Source organism: Salvelinus sp. IW2-2015, linkage group LG27 (genome assembly GCF_002910315.2).
Source record: "Salvelinus sp. IW2-2015 linkage group LG27, ASM291031v2, whole genome shotgun sequence".
NCBI lineage: Eukaryota > Metazoa > Chordata > Actinopteri > Salmoniformes > Salmonidae > Salvelinus > Salvelinus sp. IW2-2015.
In genome coordinates this window covers 32,610,316-32,627,903 of record NC_036867.1, presented here as the reverse complement: position 1 = coordinate 32,627,903, position 17,588 = coordinate 32,610,316, and the positions used below count along the sequence as shown (strand labels likewise).

The 17,588-nt window shown below is 42.7% G+C and overlaps 1 protein-coding gene across 1 annotated transcript in view; it reads right to left on the bottom strand.

The window, feature by feature from the left end:
• Nucleotides 1-10,866: 10,866 nt before the first annotated feature.
• Nucleotides 10,867-17,588, bottom strand: part of LOC111953937 (aryl hydrocarbon receptor) — an 83,489-nt gene continuing 76,767 nt past the window's right edge. The window contains exons 8-13 of the mRNA XM_023973421.2: nucleotides 17,023-17,132; nucleotides 16,663-16,804; nucleotides 16,331-16,556; nucleotides 15,892-16,121; nucleotides 13,518-14,958; nucleotides 10,867-13,069 (exon numbers count right to left, since the gene is read on the bottom strand). Coding sequence (XP_023829189.1) covers nucleotides 12,956-13,069; nucleotides 13,518-14,958; nucleotides 15,892-16,121; nucleotides 16,331-16,556; nucleotides 16,663-16,804; nucleotides 17,023-17,132 — 2,263 coding nt within the window. The 3' untranslated portion in view covers nucleotides 10,867-12,955. The remainder of the gene's footprint in view (nucleotides 13,070-13,517; nucleotides 14,959-15,891; nucleotides 16,122-16,330; nucleotides 16,557-16,662; nucleotides 16,805-17,022; nucleotides 17,133-17,588) is intronic.

Below are 17,588 nucleotides of genomic sequence, written 5' to 3'. Positions count from 1 at the left end.
GTTAGCCACTGTGTGGGAGCACTGGTTGGTCGGCCCAATTGAGGTAGTATGTACATMAATGTATAGTTAAAGTGACTATGCATATATGATAAACAGAGAGTAGCAGCAGCGTAAAAAGAGGGGTTGGGGGGGGCACACAATGCAAATAGTCCGGGTAGCCATTTGATTACCTGTTCAGGAGTCTTATGGCTTGGGGGTAAAAACTGTTGAGAAGCCTTTTTGTCCTAGACTTGGCACTCCGGTACCGCTTGCCATGCGGTAGAAGAGAGAACAGTCTATGACTGGGGTGGCTGGGGTCTTTGACAATTTTTAGGGCCTTCCTCTGACACCGCCTGGTGTAGAGGTCCTGGATGGCAGGCAGCTTAGCCCCAGTGATGTACTGGGCCATACGCACTACCCTCTGTAGTGCCTTGCGYTCAGAGGCCGAGCAGTTGCCGTACCAGGCAGTGATGCAACCAGTCAGGATGCTCTCGATGTTGCATATTGCTGCACTGTCGGAACTAGAAGCACAAGCATTTCGCTACACTCGCAATAACATCTGATAACCATTTGAATGTGACCAATAAAATTTGGGCCTAAATGGGCCTAAACTTAGTCCTAAATGGTTTTAAGCATAACATTCGCAAGTCTATACAAAATACTAGGCCTCTGTCAATTGTATCGTTGACTATGTTTGAGGCAGATTTAYAAAAATATCACCCGTTGATATGGATGACTGAATAGTTTGGAGTAGCGTGTCTTCGGTAATCGAATGAGGGGCGCTCTTTGATAATGTGGCTGGATAGGCTACTGAATAAGTGAAACGAAGTATGCAGGTATGTGAATTGTGAATAATGAAAAAGCAAAAAACCTTCAAAATATTTCAAAGCACTCTCAGTAGACCACTGAAAGCCTCTTTATTCATAGGCTAGTTGGCTAATGGCCAGGATAAAAATAGGCTCCTATGCGATGTTGCTAAACCAGTCTTGATTAAGGGGAGGGTTGGCTATGTTTGGTTTTTAATCAAATTAAATCAAATTGGGAGAAAACAATTGTTTTCAAGGAAACAACTAAAATATTGCCAACGCTACCACCTCAGCCCAAGGGAGCCGATGTTAAGACAGGTAAATTGCCGAACCTCGCGTTATGGCTGGAAAATGCCAGTGTGCCAGTGATGACGAAATTGCAAACTACCGTGCGTTTGACACTTGCGCCTCCTGAGCACCAGACGAAAATAGAGCCCTTAGTGTGTGAACATTTCTTTGACAACTGGTCTTTACACAATATTTAATTGTCACCATACGAAGGATTATCGACACTAAGCTGCACATCTGGAAYCAGTTCAGCTGAGTCATGTAATAGCMTAACYTTTAKATTTGAGTCAMTTATCAGACGCACTTAWCCAGAGGGACTTAAAGTAGTGAGTGCATACATTTTCATACTGATCACCCCGTGGGAATTGAACCCACAACTCTGACYTTGCTAGTGCCATGCTCCACCAACTGAGCCACACAAGACTATTACCATGAKATTAGCAAAAACATGACCAAAAAACTCAAATAGGTCAGGCTTTACGGTCTGGCTTAATTGTTTCCATCCTTATGTGACCCATAACCCCACACCCACCCTTCCTGTCTTTCCCTCTCCCTTTCTCTCTCTCATGATCGCTCCTTCTCTGTGACAAAAGCCTGTAAAGATTGCCCTATGTGTGCTCCAATACCACTCTGAATATCTCAAATGGTCAGACTCATTAACAGTCTCTGTCAGACCCAGGGRAAAGTGGACCACCATGGAACTAACGATCTACCAATGTTAAATGATGTAAAGTACGAGGCTGCTGTACCTCAGTCAAGCTCCCATTGGTCAAAACCTATCAAATAAAAGCCACGTCACATTCCAATACCCAGAATCCTAAGCCATCCTACTGCGCAGCACAAATGCTGTGATGATTAGTTGCCAGTTGAATCTAAAGAYCTATGSTGGCATGTTMCTAAACTTCCATTTAAAAACCACACAAGTTCTTCACTAAAAGCCTGTTAAACATAACATAGCTCATCTAATCCCTGCACATCAAATAGCATTTGTACTATTTTCACATAAAAAAAATGGTTCACTGCAAAGGCTACACAAGAGTGTTAAACGCATGTTGTACCCTTATCTATAGTGGTACACTGGTACAGCAGTTTGGGAGAAATGGTGCAAAATGGTGCCATCGAATGCAGGAAGACCCACAGCTATTTTCTGTAACTAGGCTTTATTGTAGCTAGCCATGATTTATTCAAAAAATGTGATCAGATTTGTATTTTTCCTTCAAGTGTTACATTGTCCAAGTTCATTTACATTGCTGCTGATATAATGCAGCTATAAAATATTAAGTTTTCAATCAATTGAATGAAACACAGTTTCTTCCAATTGCATTTAATCAATTGTTGATTTATAGTGTAACATAATGTATCATATATGTCGTTGAGCAGCGACTTTTATCCAAAGCGACGAGACAGAGACGAGACATGTTCATACATGATCATATTGTTGATCACATGAAAACCYTAATGGAGGACTCATACTTCATTACATATAGCCCTTTAGTTCCTCTCTCCTCCTTTCCTTCTCTCCCCTATCCTTCTCTCCTCTTTCTTCCTCTCCTCCAGTTTATGTTAAGCAGTGTGGTGGATGGGAGGGAAGGAAAGGACRTCTCCTTGGTTAATCTCTCTACCTGTCCTGGGAGTCTCTGCTCCTGGTGTTGTAATTAAAACAACTCCTAGTGGAGTCCTCTCAAATATTAAACCTGTTATTGTCTCCACAGACACAKGCTGATTCGAACGCAAACCTCCAATCTCCCTTCCATTTCCAAATAGATGGAGGGAACTTACTTGATGTTATTCATTTATTCAGATGATTTCTCTTAAAACCATAAARGTTGGGTAGTAAGGTCCAGAAGTCATTGAGGTGAAACATCTCCACAATATTTTAGCTTTGTTTCGGTGTGCCTTGATGATAGTCCCATAAGCAATCTCAACCCTGCCCCCTTTCCTCCTCTCCTCTCCTCCCCAGCTATGCACTTTCCATTCCCCATGCAGGGGAATGTTCCAACACAGCAGGGGAATCTTCCAACACAGCTCTTACCCACGGCGGAGTCGGGTCATGCCCACTGTTTCCATTCGACTCACCTCAACGGCCATTTTAAAATTGACTGTCTAAAACAAACATTTTCCTCCCTCCGTTTTATAAATGATTTAWGCTCATTTTCTTTTAATTATGCATGATGCATCACCACCACCAGAACTCAGCGCCTGCACTGCAGKGTCCTCCGAAGACAGGAAGGGCGGTAAAGGTTGGGATTCTGACATAGAAAACCCCATATTGAAAGTGTATAAAAATATGTTTTTGTATGTCATTGATTAGCTTATTGAGTAGTWCAGTATTGTCTTTACATCATGTATGTGGTGTGTCTTGAGAAGAAAARGTGAAAGGATACAGCCTTGCAACATTTCTTAGAAAGGCCTTGCCAAGATAACACAATTATTTAATACATTTAGAAGGGATTGAATAATACAACCTAATACATTATTTTCAGCAGAGTACAATTTAAAAAAATAATATCATATAATATATAATAATTGTATTTTCTTTTCTTTTAAGGAAATGTCCAAAAAATTGGTCATATGTATGTCACTACAGTGCATATCCTAAACTTAAAACCTCCACACAGTTACCTGCAGCCAACACACACACACACGCACGCACGCACGCACGCACACACACACNCACACACACGCACACACACGCACACACGCACACACGCACACACACAATCACCTGAGAAGAAGTTCTTGGTCCTCAGGTAGCTCACGCTGAGCCGTAAGATAGAGAGTTTATCCAAGCTGGACGTGACCTCTTCTGGGAAGGGCAGTAGACTGGCCAGACGGTCTAACTCAGAGTTGAGACGGTCCCGGTGGCGCTTTGATGGGTTAGACTTGGTCCCTTCAGATGGAGCTGTCTGTTTCTCTCTGAGCAGTAGAAGAGACATGCGGTTTATTAGGGAATCACAAAGGAAATTATGAAGCCAGTAGGCTAATTCTCTCAATGTTGATAAGAAGGTAAACAGTGGACATATTGCCACTCGTACTCACTTTTGGTCTTTCACTTCGATGCTGAATGATAAATCATATAATTAAATATTGGTATTAATAATAATACTATACGTTTAATAATAAATAATCATAATATCAATAATAATACTAATAGCAATAATAATAACAATAATATTATTATAATAATTTTCTTATTTCCTTAAGTTTAATTATTATTTTTGCTCCTTTTTAGATCTTTTTTTTAACCAGTTATAGATAAGCAATAATAACATTTGAAATACAGTGTGAAAAAAATATGAATAGTCAAGTACTTGAACGTTTCACACGATACAATAAGGGCACATTGAACTATGAAAAATACTGAAACGAAAATAGATACAAAAGGCCTGAGAATGATGAGCACGAGCACTGCGCGCCTTGCACCTGTGCCCGGAGCACTGGCATGGGTTCATTAAGATTCGAATTGAATCAAATTGAATCATCATATTGAATCATCTCTCTCCATCTGAATTGAACATCACTTCAACCATTTGACCTCATCATGATTATGAGTCAAATTATGTGTTGAGTTATTTTTATTTAGGACATTATGCATAACATTATGCATCATTATCCTGACACAATATACTATCTAGGATAAATATACTGCATATATATATATATATACACATCTGTCTGCACCAAAGAATATTGAAGATATTTACATGCTATTTGGATGGATCGTGAGTGACTATCATGTCATATAGCGTTGACTCATATATTATCAAATAATAAAAAAGAATAACAACTTTATTGTGGGCCATTTTAGTTCATTATCCAAGSTAATGCAACGTTCAAAAAACTCTCACTTACCCTCTTTGCACCGGTTTTCTTCTTTTCCGTCCAGCATACATGGTTGAGGCTTTACTAGCAGCCTGCGGTAAAGCCGAATTATTCTATGTTAAGTGAAGACCGAGCCGATCTACATAAACCCGGTAATGGTTGTCTAATAGCCTATCTACTCATCCCCAGATCTTGTCCAGAAGGAACTGGATCAAGCAATGCACCGATTCATCAGTCCTCTTGTCCTACATCAATGACGTTGATGTTTGTCAGGCGGTTCAAATAATTAAGCCTACAAACAAATACTGACAACGATTATATAAATGCCATTGCATGCAACTGAACGCCGTATCACAATGAAATATAGTTTTCCAACAAATAAGCAATGCTAAATTGACATTCGTCAAAAAGTGACAGCAAATGCATCCCTTCCACGGTGTTGAACCTGTGCGTAAAATGCTGTTGACATCCGATATTAAATGCCTTCCTCATCATGCAAAGTCCATGTCATCATTCGTTTCGATACAAAGTTAACATAAGTGGAAAAAAATAGAGGGGGAAATAATAAAGACATTGAAATATGTTGCAGCTTTTTCGCTAACGCTTCTTTGCAAATCTCTTGTGGCACGAGCAGCTAAAGCGCGCTCTCAACCTGAGCCCACAGCCCCCCTCACAACCCAGTTATTCCAGGGAACACGCATTGGACTGGACTGACCAGGCAACCGGCACAGATTTGTGAAAGAGCGCGCAAGGATCAGAGGTGGAGGCGCGCGAATCAAAGGCCTTGAGTTAGAGGGCGCGCGCAAGGATTAGGCCTCAGGTTAGAGGGCGCGTGCAATTAACAGAAATAGGATCAGCTCAAGGTTCCATTTGGTCACTGGCACAACTTGTCAACTATTTGTAAAGTTGGTTGACTATTCGGCTATGCAATTATATATTTAGTGAAGTCGGAAAACCTTGCAGAAGTTTATTTATCTTGATTTACTCATTTTGGGTATGCCTTTCTATAACTAAAATAACCATGAGGACCTTTCCTCAGGTGAGAAAATTAAACTTCAAAACCTTCTAAAAGTTTTATTTATTTATTTCTTTTCTTTTCTCCAGAACTACAAGAAAAAAAGTTACTCTTGAATAACCTCCAAAAACATTTTTCCTATTTCAGTCCAGTATTACTATAAAGTAAGTTGTGTGCAAACATGATATTATCTCTCTTTTGTATAACACCAGAGGGCTTGTGGTAATGTTATGTGAGTATGCCCCCTCTAGTGACCAAAATGAATATGACATAACACCGTTTCATAAGTTGTTGGGGCAAACTACTACTTCTACTTTCACAGATAACATATCATGGCATAAATTAACATAGCATAACGTAACATAACATAGCATAACATAACATACATCTTTGAAAAATTAATGTCTTTACAGATAAAATAATTATTGGAAATAAATACTCKGACTGCTCCCTCTCCCCCTATCCTGTGGGAATCATGAGGGCCCTCAGGCATACCTGAGAAGACAGATAATATCATTCACCTCTAGGGTGAAAAGGAGTCACATAAGCCTTCAGTCAGGAAGGCTCATGATGGTTTCACTGTAGAATTAAACCAAAAAAATTCAACAACAATTAATAGATGCATTAATGGAAATGCATCAACATATTATTGACAAGGGTATGTTGCCTCCAACTCTACAAGAGGCCTTGATTTCATTGATCTGTAAACCGGAAAAAGACCACATTATGCCGTCTTCTTATCGCACAATCTCATTCATTAATGTTGATTTGAAATTGATTGCTAAAGCCATCACATTCAGGCTGGAAGGGTACCTACGAACATTGATTAACAATGACAAGGGTCCATTAAAGATAGAATGTCATTAATAACTTAATAACTCATATCTTATCCGAAGCAAGACAGTCAGATGAACCCGCAGTTGTAGTATCACTTGACGCAGAGAATGCCCTTGATCGTGTTGAATGGAACTATCTCTTCAAGGTTTTGGAGCATTTACATTTTGGTGCATATTTCAGTAACTGTGTTAAGCTTTTATATGACACACAAAAAGCCAGAGTGAGCACAAATTAAATGGTGTCTGCTCTGCTTCCCTATTGGTCGTAGTACGAGACAAGGGTGTCCTCTTTCCCCCATGTTGTTTGTTTTGGTTTAGGAACCATTGACAAAAGATTCAAGAGAACTCTTGCATCACAGGATTTTCAGTGGGAGATATAGTGCACAAGATTTCTTTGTATCCTAGTATTTCTCACAAAACCAGACACATCACTGAGGGTGCTGTTGCATGTGATTGATTATCTCAGTACTTTCTCTGGTTACACAATTAACTGGTCTAAGAGTGAGGTCCTTCCAATATCTAAAGCACATATTAGATGACTATTTCTCTGGTTAATTGAGATTAACCCTCCTACATGGACTCAGATTTAAGGGCATATTCTAAAAGTACAAGATACAGTATGTAATATGTTCCATATTGCTTTACTCCCAAGAATATTAAGATGTTTACTGGAAACCCCATTCTTACGTCAATCTGTAAAGGTATGGAATGATGTTCATCGACATATGGGGCAGGATACTTATTTGTCCCACTATATCCCAATTTCACTCAATACTACATTTACAACAGGTCTGAGACCAAGTTTATACTTTTGACTCATCTGTCAATAGAACATTCTTCCAAGTGTCTTGATGATCATCCAGGTGCTTCCAGGTGCTTTTTGGCAAACCTGCGTCAACTTTTTGGGCAAGATGAGTCCCATTATGGGTCCCATTATGTCTGGTGAAAACCAAACCAAAAACCAAACACCGCATTCCACACTAAGAACCTCATCCCTACGGCCATCACAGAAGATCAATGGTCTGAAATGAATGAGCAATCCCAGAGAGTTTGCATTAACACAAGATACAAGCTTTGTCAGTACAAATTCATTCATAGAGCTTATATTACACCTGAAAGAATGAACCTCTTTAAAAAAAGACTTGTCCCCACACTGCCCTCGCTGTAAAACAGAGACAGGCTCTCTATTACACAGGACATTGGCCTGCTCTGAATTTGAACAATGGTAGCTGGAGATTGAAAGTATTTTACACAAAGTCCTTCATAAGGAAGTACATCTAACTTCCATGATGACGATACTTGGTGATCTATATACGATTTACAACTCACCTCTCAGGGAATTAATAATTTCTTTAGTTTAGCTATGACTGATGCCAAAAGATGTATAACTTTTAAGTGGAACGATGAGGTACCTCCCAATATCACTCAATGGATTAATGAGGTCAGTTCTTGTATGCCACTAGAAAAAATAACATATGATATGCAAGGTAGCCCACAGTCCTTACATAAAATTTGGGATTCCTGGATATAATACATAGAGCCATTATAAATATTTGATCATTGTTGTATGGTGTGTGATTCGAGGTAACATKTTGAACAGGGTACCCCAACTGGCGGCCCGTGGGTGGTTATATTTGGTCCCCTAAGTTTTCTTAGCAAATTTTTTTGTTGTTTAAATTATCCTTGTTGGAATAAAACAACAGGAAATCAGCTCCAAGTGATTTTAATTTTCAAAAAAATGTGTTCCCAAGTATTCCCATGTATAGTAGAGAGACATACTGTATGTGATCATAAACAAATAATTAATAATTAATAATTATTTATTTGATTTATATAGCACTTTTCTACCAACTGAGCTACTCAAAGTGCTTTACATAATAAGGGGAAATTTGTAGCACCCACCTCAGTGATGCACAGCGACCATTTTTGTGTCAGAACGCTCACCACACATCAGGTATCAGGTGAAGAGGTGAGGAGTGATGTATGCCAATTAGGAATGAGGGGGATGGTTAGGTGGCCATGATGGAATGTGGCCAGGTTGGGAATTTAGCCTTGACACCGGGATGAATACCCCTATTCTTACAATAAGCGCAATGGAATTTTGAATCACCACAGAGTCAGGACAAATGTTTTAACATCCCATCCGAAAGACAGCACCCTATGCAGGACAATGTTCCCAAATGTAATCAAGGTTTGAAATGATTATGTTTTAGTCAAATACTATATCTGTTTAGGCTTCTTGCGGTAAATTTGCAGTCTAAAAATATATTTTTTATTATTTTCTGGCCACCTGACCATCCGCTCAAGAAAGAATTGYCCCGCGGTTGTCACGACTTCCGCCGAAGTCGGTCCCTCTCCTATTTCGGGCGGCGTTCGGCGGTCGACGTCACCGGCCTTCTAGCCATCGCCGATCCACCTTTCATTATCCATTGGTTTTGTCTTGTCTTCCCTCACATCTGGTTTCAATTCCATCAATTACATGTTGTATATTTAACCCTCTGTTCCCCCCATGTCCTTATCCTGAATTGTTGATTGTAAGAGTTTGTGCACGTTACGTCTGGCGTGCAAAGGGTTTCGTCCCATTGTATTTATTTGTTTTTGTTCACGGTGATTTTTATTATTAAACTGCACCGTTGTAACACAGTCTTTGCTCTCCTGCGCCTGACTTCTCTGCCGCTGTCACGCCCTGACCATAGTTTGCGTTGTTTGTTTCTATGTTTTGTTTGGTCAGGGTGTGATATGAGTGGGCATTCTATGTTGTATGTCTAGTTTGTCTGTTTCTATGTGTTTGGCCTGATATGGTTCTCAATCAGGTGTTAGTCGTTGTCTCTGATTGGGAACCATATTTAGGTAGCCTGTTTTGTATTGTGGGTTGTGGGTGATTGTTCCTGTTCCTGTGTTTGTGTTCACGTTACGGAACTGTTTCGTCTTCGTTCATTTTGTCGGTATTGTTTTTGTTTGTTGTAACGGGCAGCAGCAGCGATCGCAGGACTCCTGGGCCTGGGAGGAGATTCTGGACGGCAAGGGACCCTMGGCACAGGCTGGAGAATATCGCCGTCCTCGGGAAGAGCTGGAGGCAGCTAAAGCCAAGAGGCGGTGGTATGAGGAAGCAGCACGAAAGCGCGGCTGGAAGACAGAGAAGCAGCCCCAAAAATGTCTTGGGGGGYGGCACACGGGGAGTGTGGCTAAGTCAGATAGGAGACCTGGGCCAGCTCCCTGTGCTTACCGTGGAGAGAGAGGGACCGGGCAGGCACCGTGTTATGCCGTGAGCAGGCATAGCCCGGTGCGCAGGCATAGCCCGGTGCGGTACATAGCAGTGCCTCGTATCGGCCGGGCTAGAGTGGGCATCGAGCCAGGTGCCATGAAGCCGGCTCAGCGCATCTGGTCTCCAGTGCGTCTCCTCGGGCCGGGGTACATGGCACCAGCCCTACGCATGGTGTCCCCGGTTCGCCAGCACAGCCCAGTGCGGGCTATTCCACCCCGCACTGGCCTGGCTACAGGGAGCATTCGGCCAGGTAGGGTTGGGCAGGCTCGGTGCTCGAGACCTCCAGTGAGCCTCCACGGTCCGGTCTATCCYGTGCCTCCTCCACGCACCAGACCTTCGGTGGCAGCCCCACGCACCAGGCTGTCTCTCCGTTTCCTTCCTCCAGGTGCTCCCGTCTGTCCAGCACTGTCAGAGTCTCCCTCCTGTCCAGCGCCGCCTGAGCCGCCCGTCTGTCCAGCGCCGCCTGAGCTGTCCTCCTGTCCAGCGCCGCCTGAGCCGCCCCCTCCGTCCGGAGCTGCCCCTCCGTCCGGAGCTGCCCCTCAGTCCGGAGCTGCCCCTCAGTCCGGAGCTGCCCCTCAGTCCAGAGGCGCTCCTCAGTCCAGTGGGGCCTTTTATTAGGGTCCTCGGTCCAAGGTCGGAGGCGAGGGTCGCCGCTCTAAAGAGGCCAATGAAGAGGGCAATGACTATGGTGGAGTGGGGTCCACGTCCCGCGCCAGAGCCGCCACCGCGGACAGATGCCCACCCAGACRCTCCCCTATAGGTTTAGGTTTTGCGGCCGGTGTCCGCAAACAATTCCTGATACATGTAAATGTACTTGTCGAGTAAAAGTGATTCTGATAAGAACAGACAAACCTGTGAAAAGTCATTAAACCTCTTTAATAATGTGGAGATGAAGTATAATTGAGACGTAAGCGCCATGGCTGACACATTGTTAGATGCAGAAAAACAACAACAACAAAAGCCACAAGGTGTATATTTATCAATACTGTTCTGAGGAAACAGGTCAAAAAAGGTTTTAGAGACATGAACTGTTTTGTGTGCAGAAAACATTACGTATAAAATAGTGTATAATAATAGGTGTGAATCTTATAAAGGCCACATTACTTAAAAATACAAATGAAAAATAGTATGTACACATTAAAATGGTACTGCATATAGAAAGGCGCCTTGGCCTCAGTGCAATAGTTATAGTGCCTACATTGTGCAGAAGCATGCAGACAAGAATACAGACAAATATACGTTCAATATTGACACTTATGGTGTTCATTATCGATTCTGTATTTTTGTACGATTTTTGAAAGCACCCGATCCCCCTAGAATACATTGAATAATCCACATTGAATTGGATCATTGATCATTCTGGAACTGTAGCTGCCAATACTGTATTACTTCCCTGTAGAACTGCAGGGCAATAAAATAATTAATGAAGGAAATGAAAGTGAAAGATATTCCCACATAGGCATATCAACAATGCAGTTTGAACAGTGGCTCTACTTTTTCTTTTCAAATTGACTGGTGATTATATGCTTTTCCATGACTGGTTAATTGGTTTCCTATCTGCATATTTATGCAAATGAGGCACTTAAACTATCTGWTGCATTTCTGCATGAATACTTTAGCAAGGCACCTCCCCTTCTTGGGTGTTTTGTATCAATAGAAYCACAATAGAAGCAAATAAAACTGCAGCTGCACAGGAATCCCACTGGGCACAGACATCAATTCAACGTTTATTCCAAGTTGGTTCAACAATTTCATTGAAATGACGTGGAAACAACYTTTATTCAACCATTGTGTGCCCAGTGGGACACTTCACAAAATATCAGAAAAGAAAAAACTGGCTCAATTACATATTTATGGTTTTGGTTAAATGCTTATAAAAATACAAAAGATGCATTTTTTTCAAAAAACTAAACAAAGCTGAGTAAATAAATGTATTTTTGTTGTTGTTGTCATTACATTCTGATTAACATATCTTGTTGTAATAAAAGGCTGATATCAAAATGGAACATGGTTTGTGATGCAAGAACATGTGGCAAGTCTCAAAGGTCATCACAAGGGAAACTGTTTTTCAATTTTCATTCAGGCCATTGAAGTATTATGATTGCTGGGGAATAGCATTCGATACAGCTTAAACTGTATATCATTCATACATACATATTGTACAGTACGTAACGATATCCATCCTGTCCATAATATCATATGCCAACATATTTAGCATTTTCCAAATGCTAACACTCTTCTTCTTGCCCGTATGGTCATACTGTAGTCAATTTACCGGGCATCGACTATCTCACCTTCGTCTAGATCCTATATATTCAAATGCATTTCAGGATTTTAAAAAACAACTTAAAAGTAATCCCAGGAATCTCATTCAACGTGTTATCTCTTTTTCCCTATTACTGCTTACTTCATTATCTTTCGTCTTTCCTTTCCAAAATCTTCTGGCAATTCTTTAGAGGCACAATGAGGCACAATTCAAACGGGGGGCACAACTKAAAACAACCAATAAATATATTCTGTCTTTCCTCCACATCCACCAGACGTGAGTGTACGTCCCAAATGGCACTCTATTCCCTATATAGTGCACTGCTTTTAACCAGGGCATGCACACCCAAGGTGAAAGCAAGTCAAGGAGGAGCTCCAGTGACAGTCAGTCTGGTTGCAGAAGAAAAATAAGCCACACGACCCTCTGGTCCAAACGCCTTGTATCTTGCATCCAAACATTCAATTTGAGACGCATAGAAGAAAAATGAAGGAAGCCATCTTGGCCAGTCTCCTTGGTGAAGTAAGGCATTGTGGTGGTAGAATCCCCAAAGGCACCTGGCTGTGTGAGTCTGTATGTGTCCGTGTATTTATTTGTTTAGCGAAGATGGCTCATCATCAGTATCTTAACAAATTCCATTCTGCCGCGGAAAAGGCGGGTTRTTCCTCCTTGTAGAACCTTCTAGAAGTCGCAACAGTTGGTTTGATTGTTCTCTGAGAAGTATGGGGTTCCGTTGGGGAGGGGCAGGGGCGGGAACTGGAACGACATGTTTTCCTCCATTGGACAGTTTGTGACCTGGATGGTAAATAATGGACCAATTAGAAAGAAGTTAGCCACAACAGATCAGAAAGACAAGGGGATGATGTAATGCATGCAACCCACAGCAAATTGTGCTTGTTTGAGTGCTTTTAAAATCCTCATTATACCCTTCTCAAAGAAACCACCAACAATGGACAAAGAAAATCTTCACATTTGTGTATAAGTACATACAACAGAGTAATTAGCTCTAAATGCTTCAATATACGTCAAAGACAAATATGAAACAGATACCTTCTTCCCAAAGGCCCCTTCGTGGCTCGTAATAATTGTCCTAATAGTAAAACCCTAAACACTGGTGCAATTAGAAACACTGTAATCTGGTTGTAATAACGAAACAAGTCTCCCTTGAAAAATAGGTATTTTTACCTCAATGGGACAATCTATTAAAATAAAGGTTACATTAAAATACTGGTGCCTGTATTACCTGTGTCTGCCCGTTGCAGTTGAGGTACTGCTGCTGGACCAGCAGGCTGTCTGGTGTGAGGCCCCCGGGGGTTAGACCAGGCCCCACCTGACAGGACAGAGGGCTGATGTTGGTGTCACCTTGTGGAATTGCCGAGGACCCCACGATGGGCCCGCTGGAGTTCCTCTGGAAGTAGCAGGAGGCCTGGGTGGGACTGTGGTCGTGGAGGGGGGCCGTGGCCCTCTGACAGGAGGATGGGACCAGGGAACCAAGGGCCGTGTTGGGGTTTAAACAGACCCTGTTGACAGGAACCGGGGGGGGGTTGGTGCTGCTGAACATGCAGCTGTTGGAAGAGACGAGAGGAGGGGGGAGCTGGGGAGCAATTTGGAAGTCAGACACTTGGTTGTTATAAAAGCTGCCCATGACATTGTGTTGGTGTCCATTTTGTTGTTGTAACATCGTGGGCAGCATTTTCTGCTGCTGCTGTTGCTGGGGCTGCAGGGAAAAGTGTCCTTGTAGGCAGCTAGCCGGGTTGGGATCTAGAATGACGTCTTTTGGTTGATTTGAAATATTCTGGGAAAAGGTTTCCAACAGGGTGTCGGCCCCCATGTTGGTATTGGGCATGGAGGAGGGCAAGGGCATCCACATGGTTTCCTGACCGGGCACTGCAAAGGGATCTGATTGGCTTATGGAGCTCTGGTCCTGGAATCTCATTAGCTGATCATTCATGTTCCACCCCAGCAGCTGGCTCTGGATTGGCAGACCCATAGCAGCAGGGATGACCTGAGTGGCAGAGCTCCGATTGGCAAGGCCTGACTGCATCTGTTGTCTCAGGGAATAAGACGCCAGCCCGTTACCAGGGCTGGACAGGATCTGAGAGGCCTGGAGGCCTTGCTGTCTACCTTTGGCTTGGTTCTGCCGCACCTGGGCACAGGAGCCAGTCAGGGAAGGGTTAAAGGCCAGAGGGTTAGCGTTGCTCTCCAGGCCCAGGTTCTTTCCCAGGGATTGGGCAAAGGTGTTCCTGGAGGAAGCCTGCTGGAGTGTGGGGCCGTTCAATCCCATCTGAGAGCCCATGTGCGTCAGCTTCATCATGCCCCGAACGTTACTCACTGTTTCAGCCGCACTCAAGCCTCCCATCCCAAGCAACTGGTTCTGCTGGGGATCAACACCCCAGTTGAAGCCCTTTCCTCCAGGCATCATGGTATTCCCCTGCAGGTCGACATTTGTAAGACACTCTGGGACCTCCAGGATGGTGTTGTTGACACTGACGGACCCCAGCATTGAGCCCAGATGCTCGGGCATCTTGAGTCCTCCGTTCTCCTTGAAGAGATGTTCCTCCACATATGACAGGATGTCATGGTTGAGGATGTCATCAAGGTCCTCGGACATCTCACAGTTGCTGGAGCTCATCTTCAGCAGAGTGTTCTCCCAGTCCTTCAGCTCTGTGGGGTCCACATCCAGGCTGCAACAAGATAAGATCAGATAAGGTTCACTTCCAGGCTGCAATAAATTCAAATCCAACTTTATTTGTATAGCACATTTCATACAAGCTACAGTATAGCAATACAATACAATGTGCTTCACATCATTTTTTGAAATATATACAATAAATAATAGAAAATAGAGGGTAATTTTCCATTAACAAAAATTGTGTGACTTGTTTTAGCTCTTTGAAAGTATTTTTGTGGTAGTACAAGAAGTTTAAACATTTTACTTAAGTGAAGCGGTGAAATATATTCGAAGTTCAATTTATTAAAATATCTGGTCTGATTACTTTGATGGACTATGTCAACCTCATTACTTTGGACTGTGGGGCACATATTTAATCACAAATAATTACACTAAGACTACTATACTTTTACTCATAAGGAATTAGACATGTTTTAGGTTATCATTTGGAGAGAGAAGTATGATGATGCATCTAGTGGAAGAAGTTTAGAAGTTTGTTAGTGAGGAAAACATGTTGCGGTAGTTGAAGAAGTAAAAAAAAATAAAGGTTGAGTAAGTTCTGTCCACAAATGTACCCACATTTTCATTATATGTAAATAGTTACATACTTCTCCCTATTAGCTGAAATCGTATTTTTTCACAAATTCACTAATTTGTGGCGCTATGCGGAAGTTGACTCCCTCCAGGCACATGTTGCTAGGCAACCCCCCTACACTTGCCTAGGCAGGCCTGCTCCCTCTGTGGCTAAAGCCAGTGTGAGATACGTGCTAACAAACGTTTGTGCTGTGCAACTAAATAAATACTGCACTCTGACACACAAAACCTACGTATTTGCTATAGTCATGATAGTGTTGCTAGACAAAGCAACTACTTTCACCTTTCAATTTTATAATCTACTATTGTTTTTTATTCATTTCTATTATTTATTTCATAGTAGAAGTCAAACCTTGAACACAGGCTGTTGTCCCCGATGATCTGCTGCAGTGTTTCCATCAGGTCCTGGACAGTGGACTCCTCCCTGATGCCCGCGTCCGGCTTGGGCATAGTGTGGAGTTGGGACTGCCAGGAATCACCAGGCACGTTGGCCATTGCGTGGCTGTTGCTGAAGGCCTGGTCTTCCCAGGAGCATAGCTCCTGAGGGTTGGGGGGATCGCTGGAGGGCTCGCTGGGGCTGGTCTGTATGAATGAATAAATATATTCAATTAATAAAATACTGTTCGTGTCAAGTCATCCTTAGCGACCCATCCCTTACGGGATTATGTGACACATTGTCAGTGTTCAAAATGGCAACCTATTCCCTACATAGTATACTAGAGACCTATTGGCCCTGGTCAAACATAGTGCATAATATAGGGAATACGGTAAAACAGAGTAAATTGCTGTACCTGCATATAGACGGACTGGTCCTGCCTCAGCATGGAGCCCAGCATTGAGTCGGGGTCCAGGGCCATTTCTTCYTCCATCTTCCTGATCTTAGGGCCCTTGCTCTGGGTTGGAATGTCAGCTACGTCCAGAGAGGGGCCCACCTCGTAGAGAACAGCTTCCCCAGTGGCGAAGTTAAAGGGCAGCTGGAGTCTCCGCTGGCGAAGCTGCTCCTCACCCTCCTTATTTCTTGAGGAATAAAAAGGAGAGTGTTAYAACAAAATAGAATAGAGTACAGCAGAGTACAGAGCAGAGTAATCTTGGATTGGATTGTCCAGATGATGACTCTACTCACGATAACGGTCTCTGTCTGACCATGATGAAGTCGGGCCTCCCTCCCTTGTAGATCAGTCTGGCATTAGCCTGAACCCAGATCCACACACCATTCTTGGCCAGGAGCCTAAACACAGTCAGACCACTCTCACCTGTCTTTATCACTAAGGAGGGAAACAGACACGAGGGAACTGTCAACAACAGGGACGGGTACAGCAAATACAGAGAACTCATTCGTTTTTGTTAATTTCATTCATTCGTGGTTTAATCCATTCGTTAGTTCAGTCATTCATTCATTCGTCCGTTCAATCACTCGTTAGTTAATTCAAACATCCAAAGAGGAAAGTTGTAATATTAATTGGGAAACGTGATAACGACTTACTTCTGACATGATTGTCGGCACAGTACATCATGTCAGCAGCGTGGATGAACTGGTATCCAGAGCCTCTCATACACAACTCCAGCTCAGTGTAGCCCAGAACCACCTTCCCTCTGACACAAAATAACGCACAGGAGGAATAACATCAGAAAACACTCGCTAATTACTCKGTTTTTTTTCGGTTCTCTACAGTTTGTGGTTACTATTCATAGTAACGTTCATGAATAAGTCATCACAAATGCTTATAAATCATTTAGAAATGAATGTCAATGTTATAATGCACACAAAGGAATAACGTCATCTTAAGTTAGATATACACTACGTGGCCAAAAGTATGTGGACACCCGCTTGTCGAACATCTCATTTCAAAATCATGGGCGTTAATATGGAGTTGGTCCCCCCCTTTACTGCTATAACAACCTCTACTCTTATGGGAAGGCTTTCCACTAGATCTTGGAACATTGCTGCAGGGACTTGCTTGCATTCAGACACAAGAGCATTAGTGAGGTCGGGCAGTGATATTGGCCGATTAGGCCTGGCTCGCAGTCAGCGTTCCAATTCATCCCAAA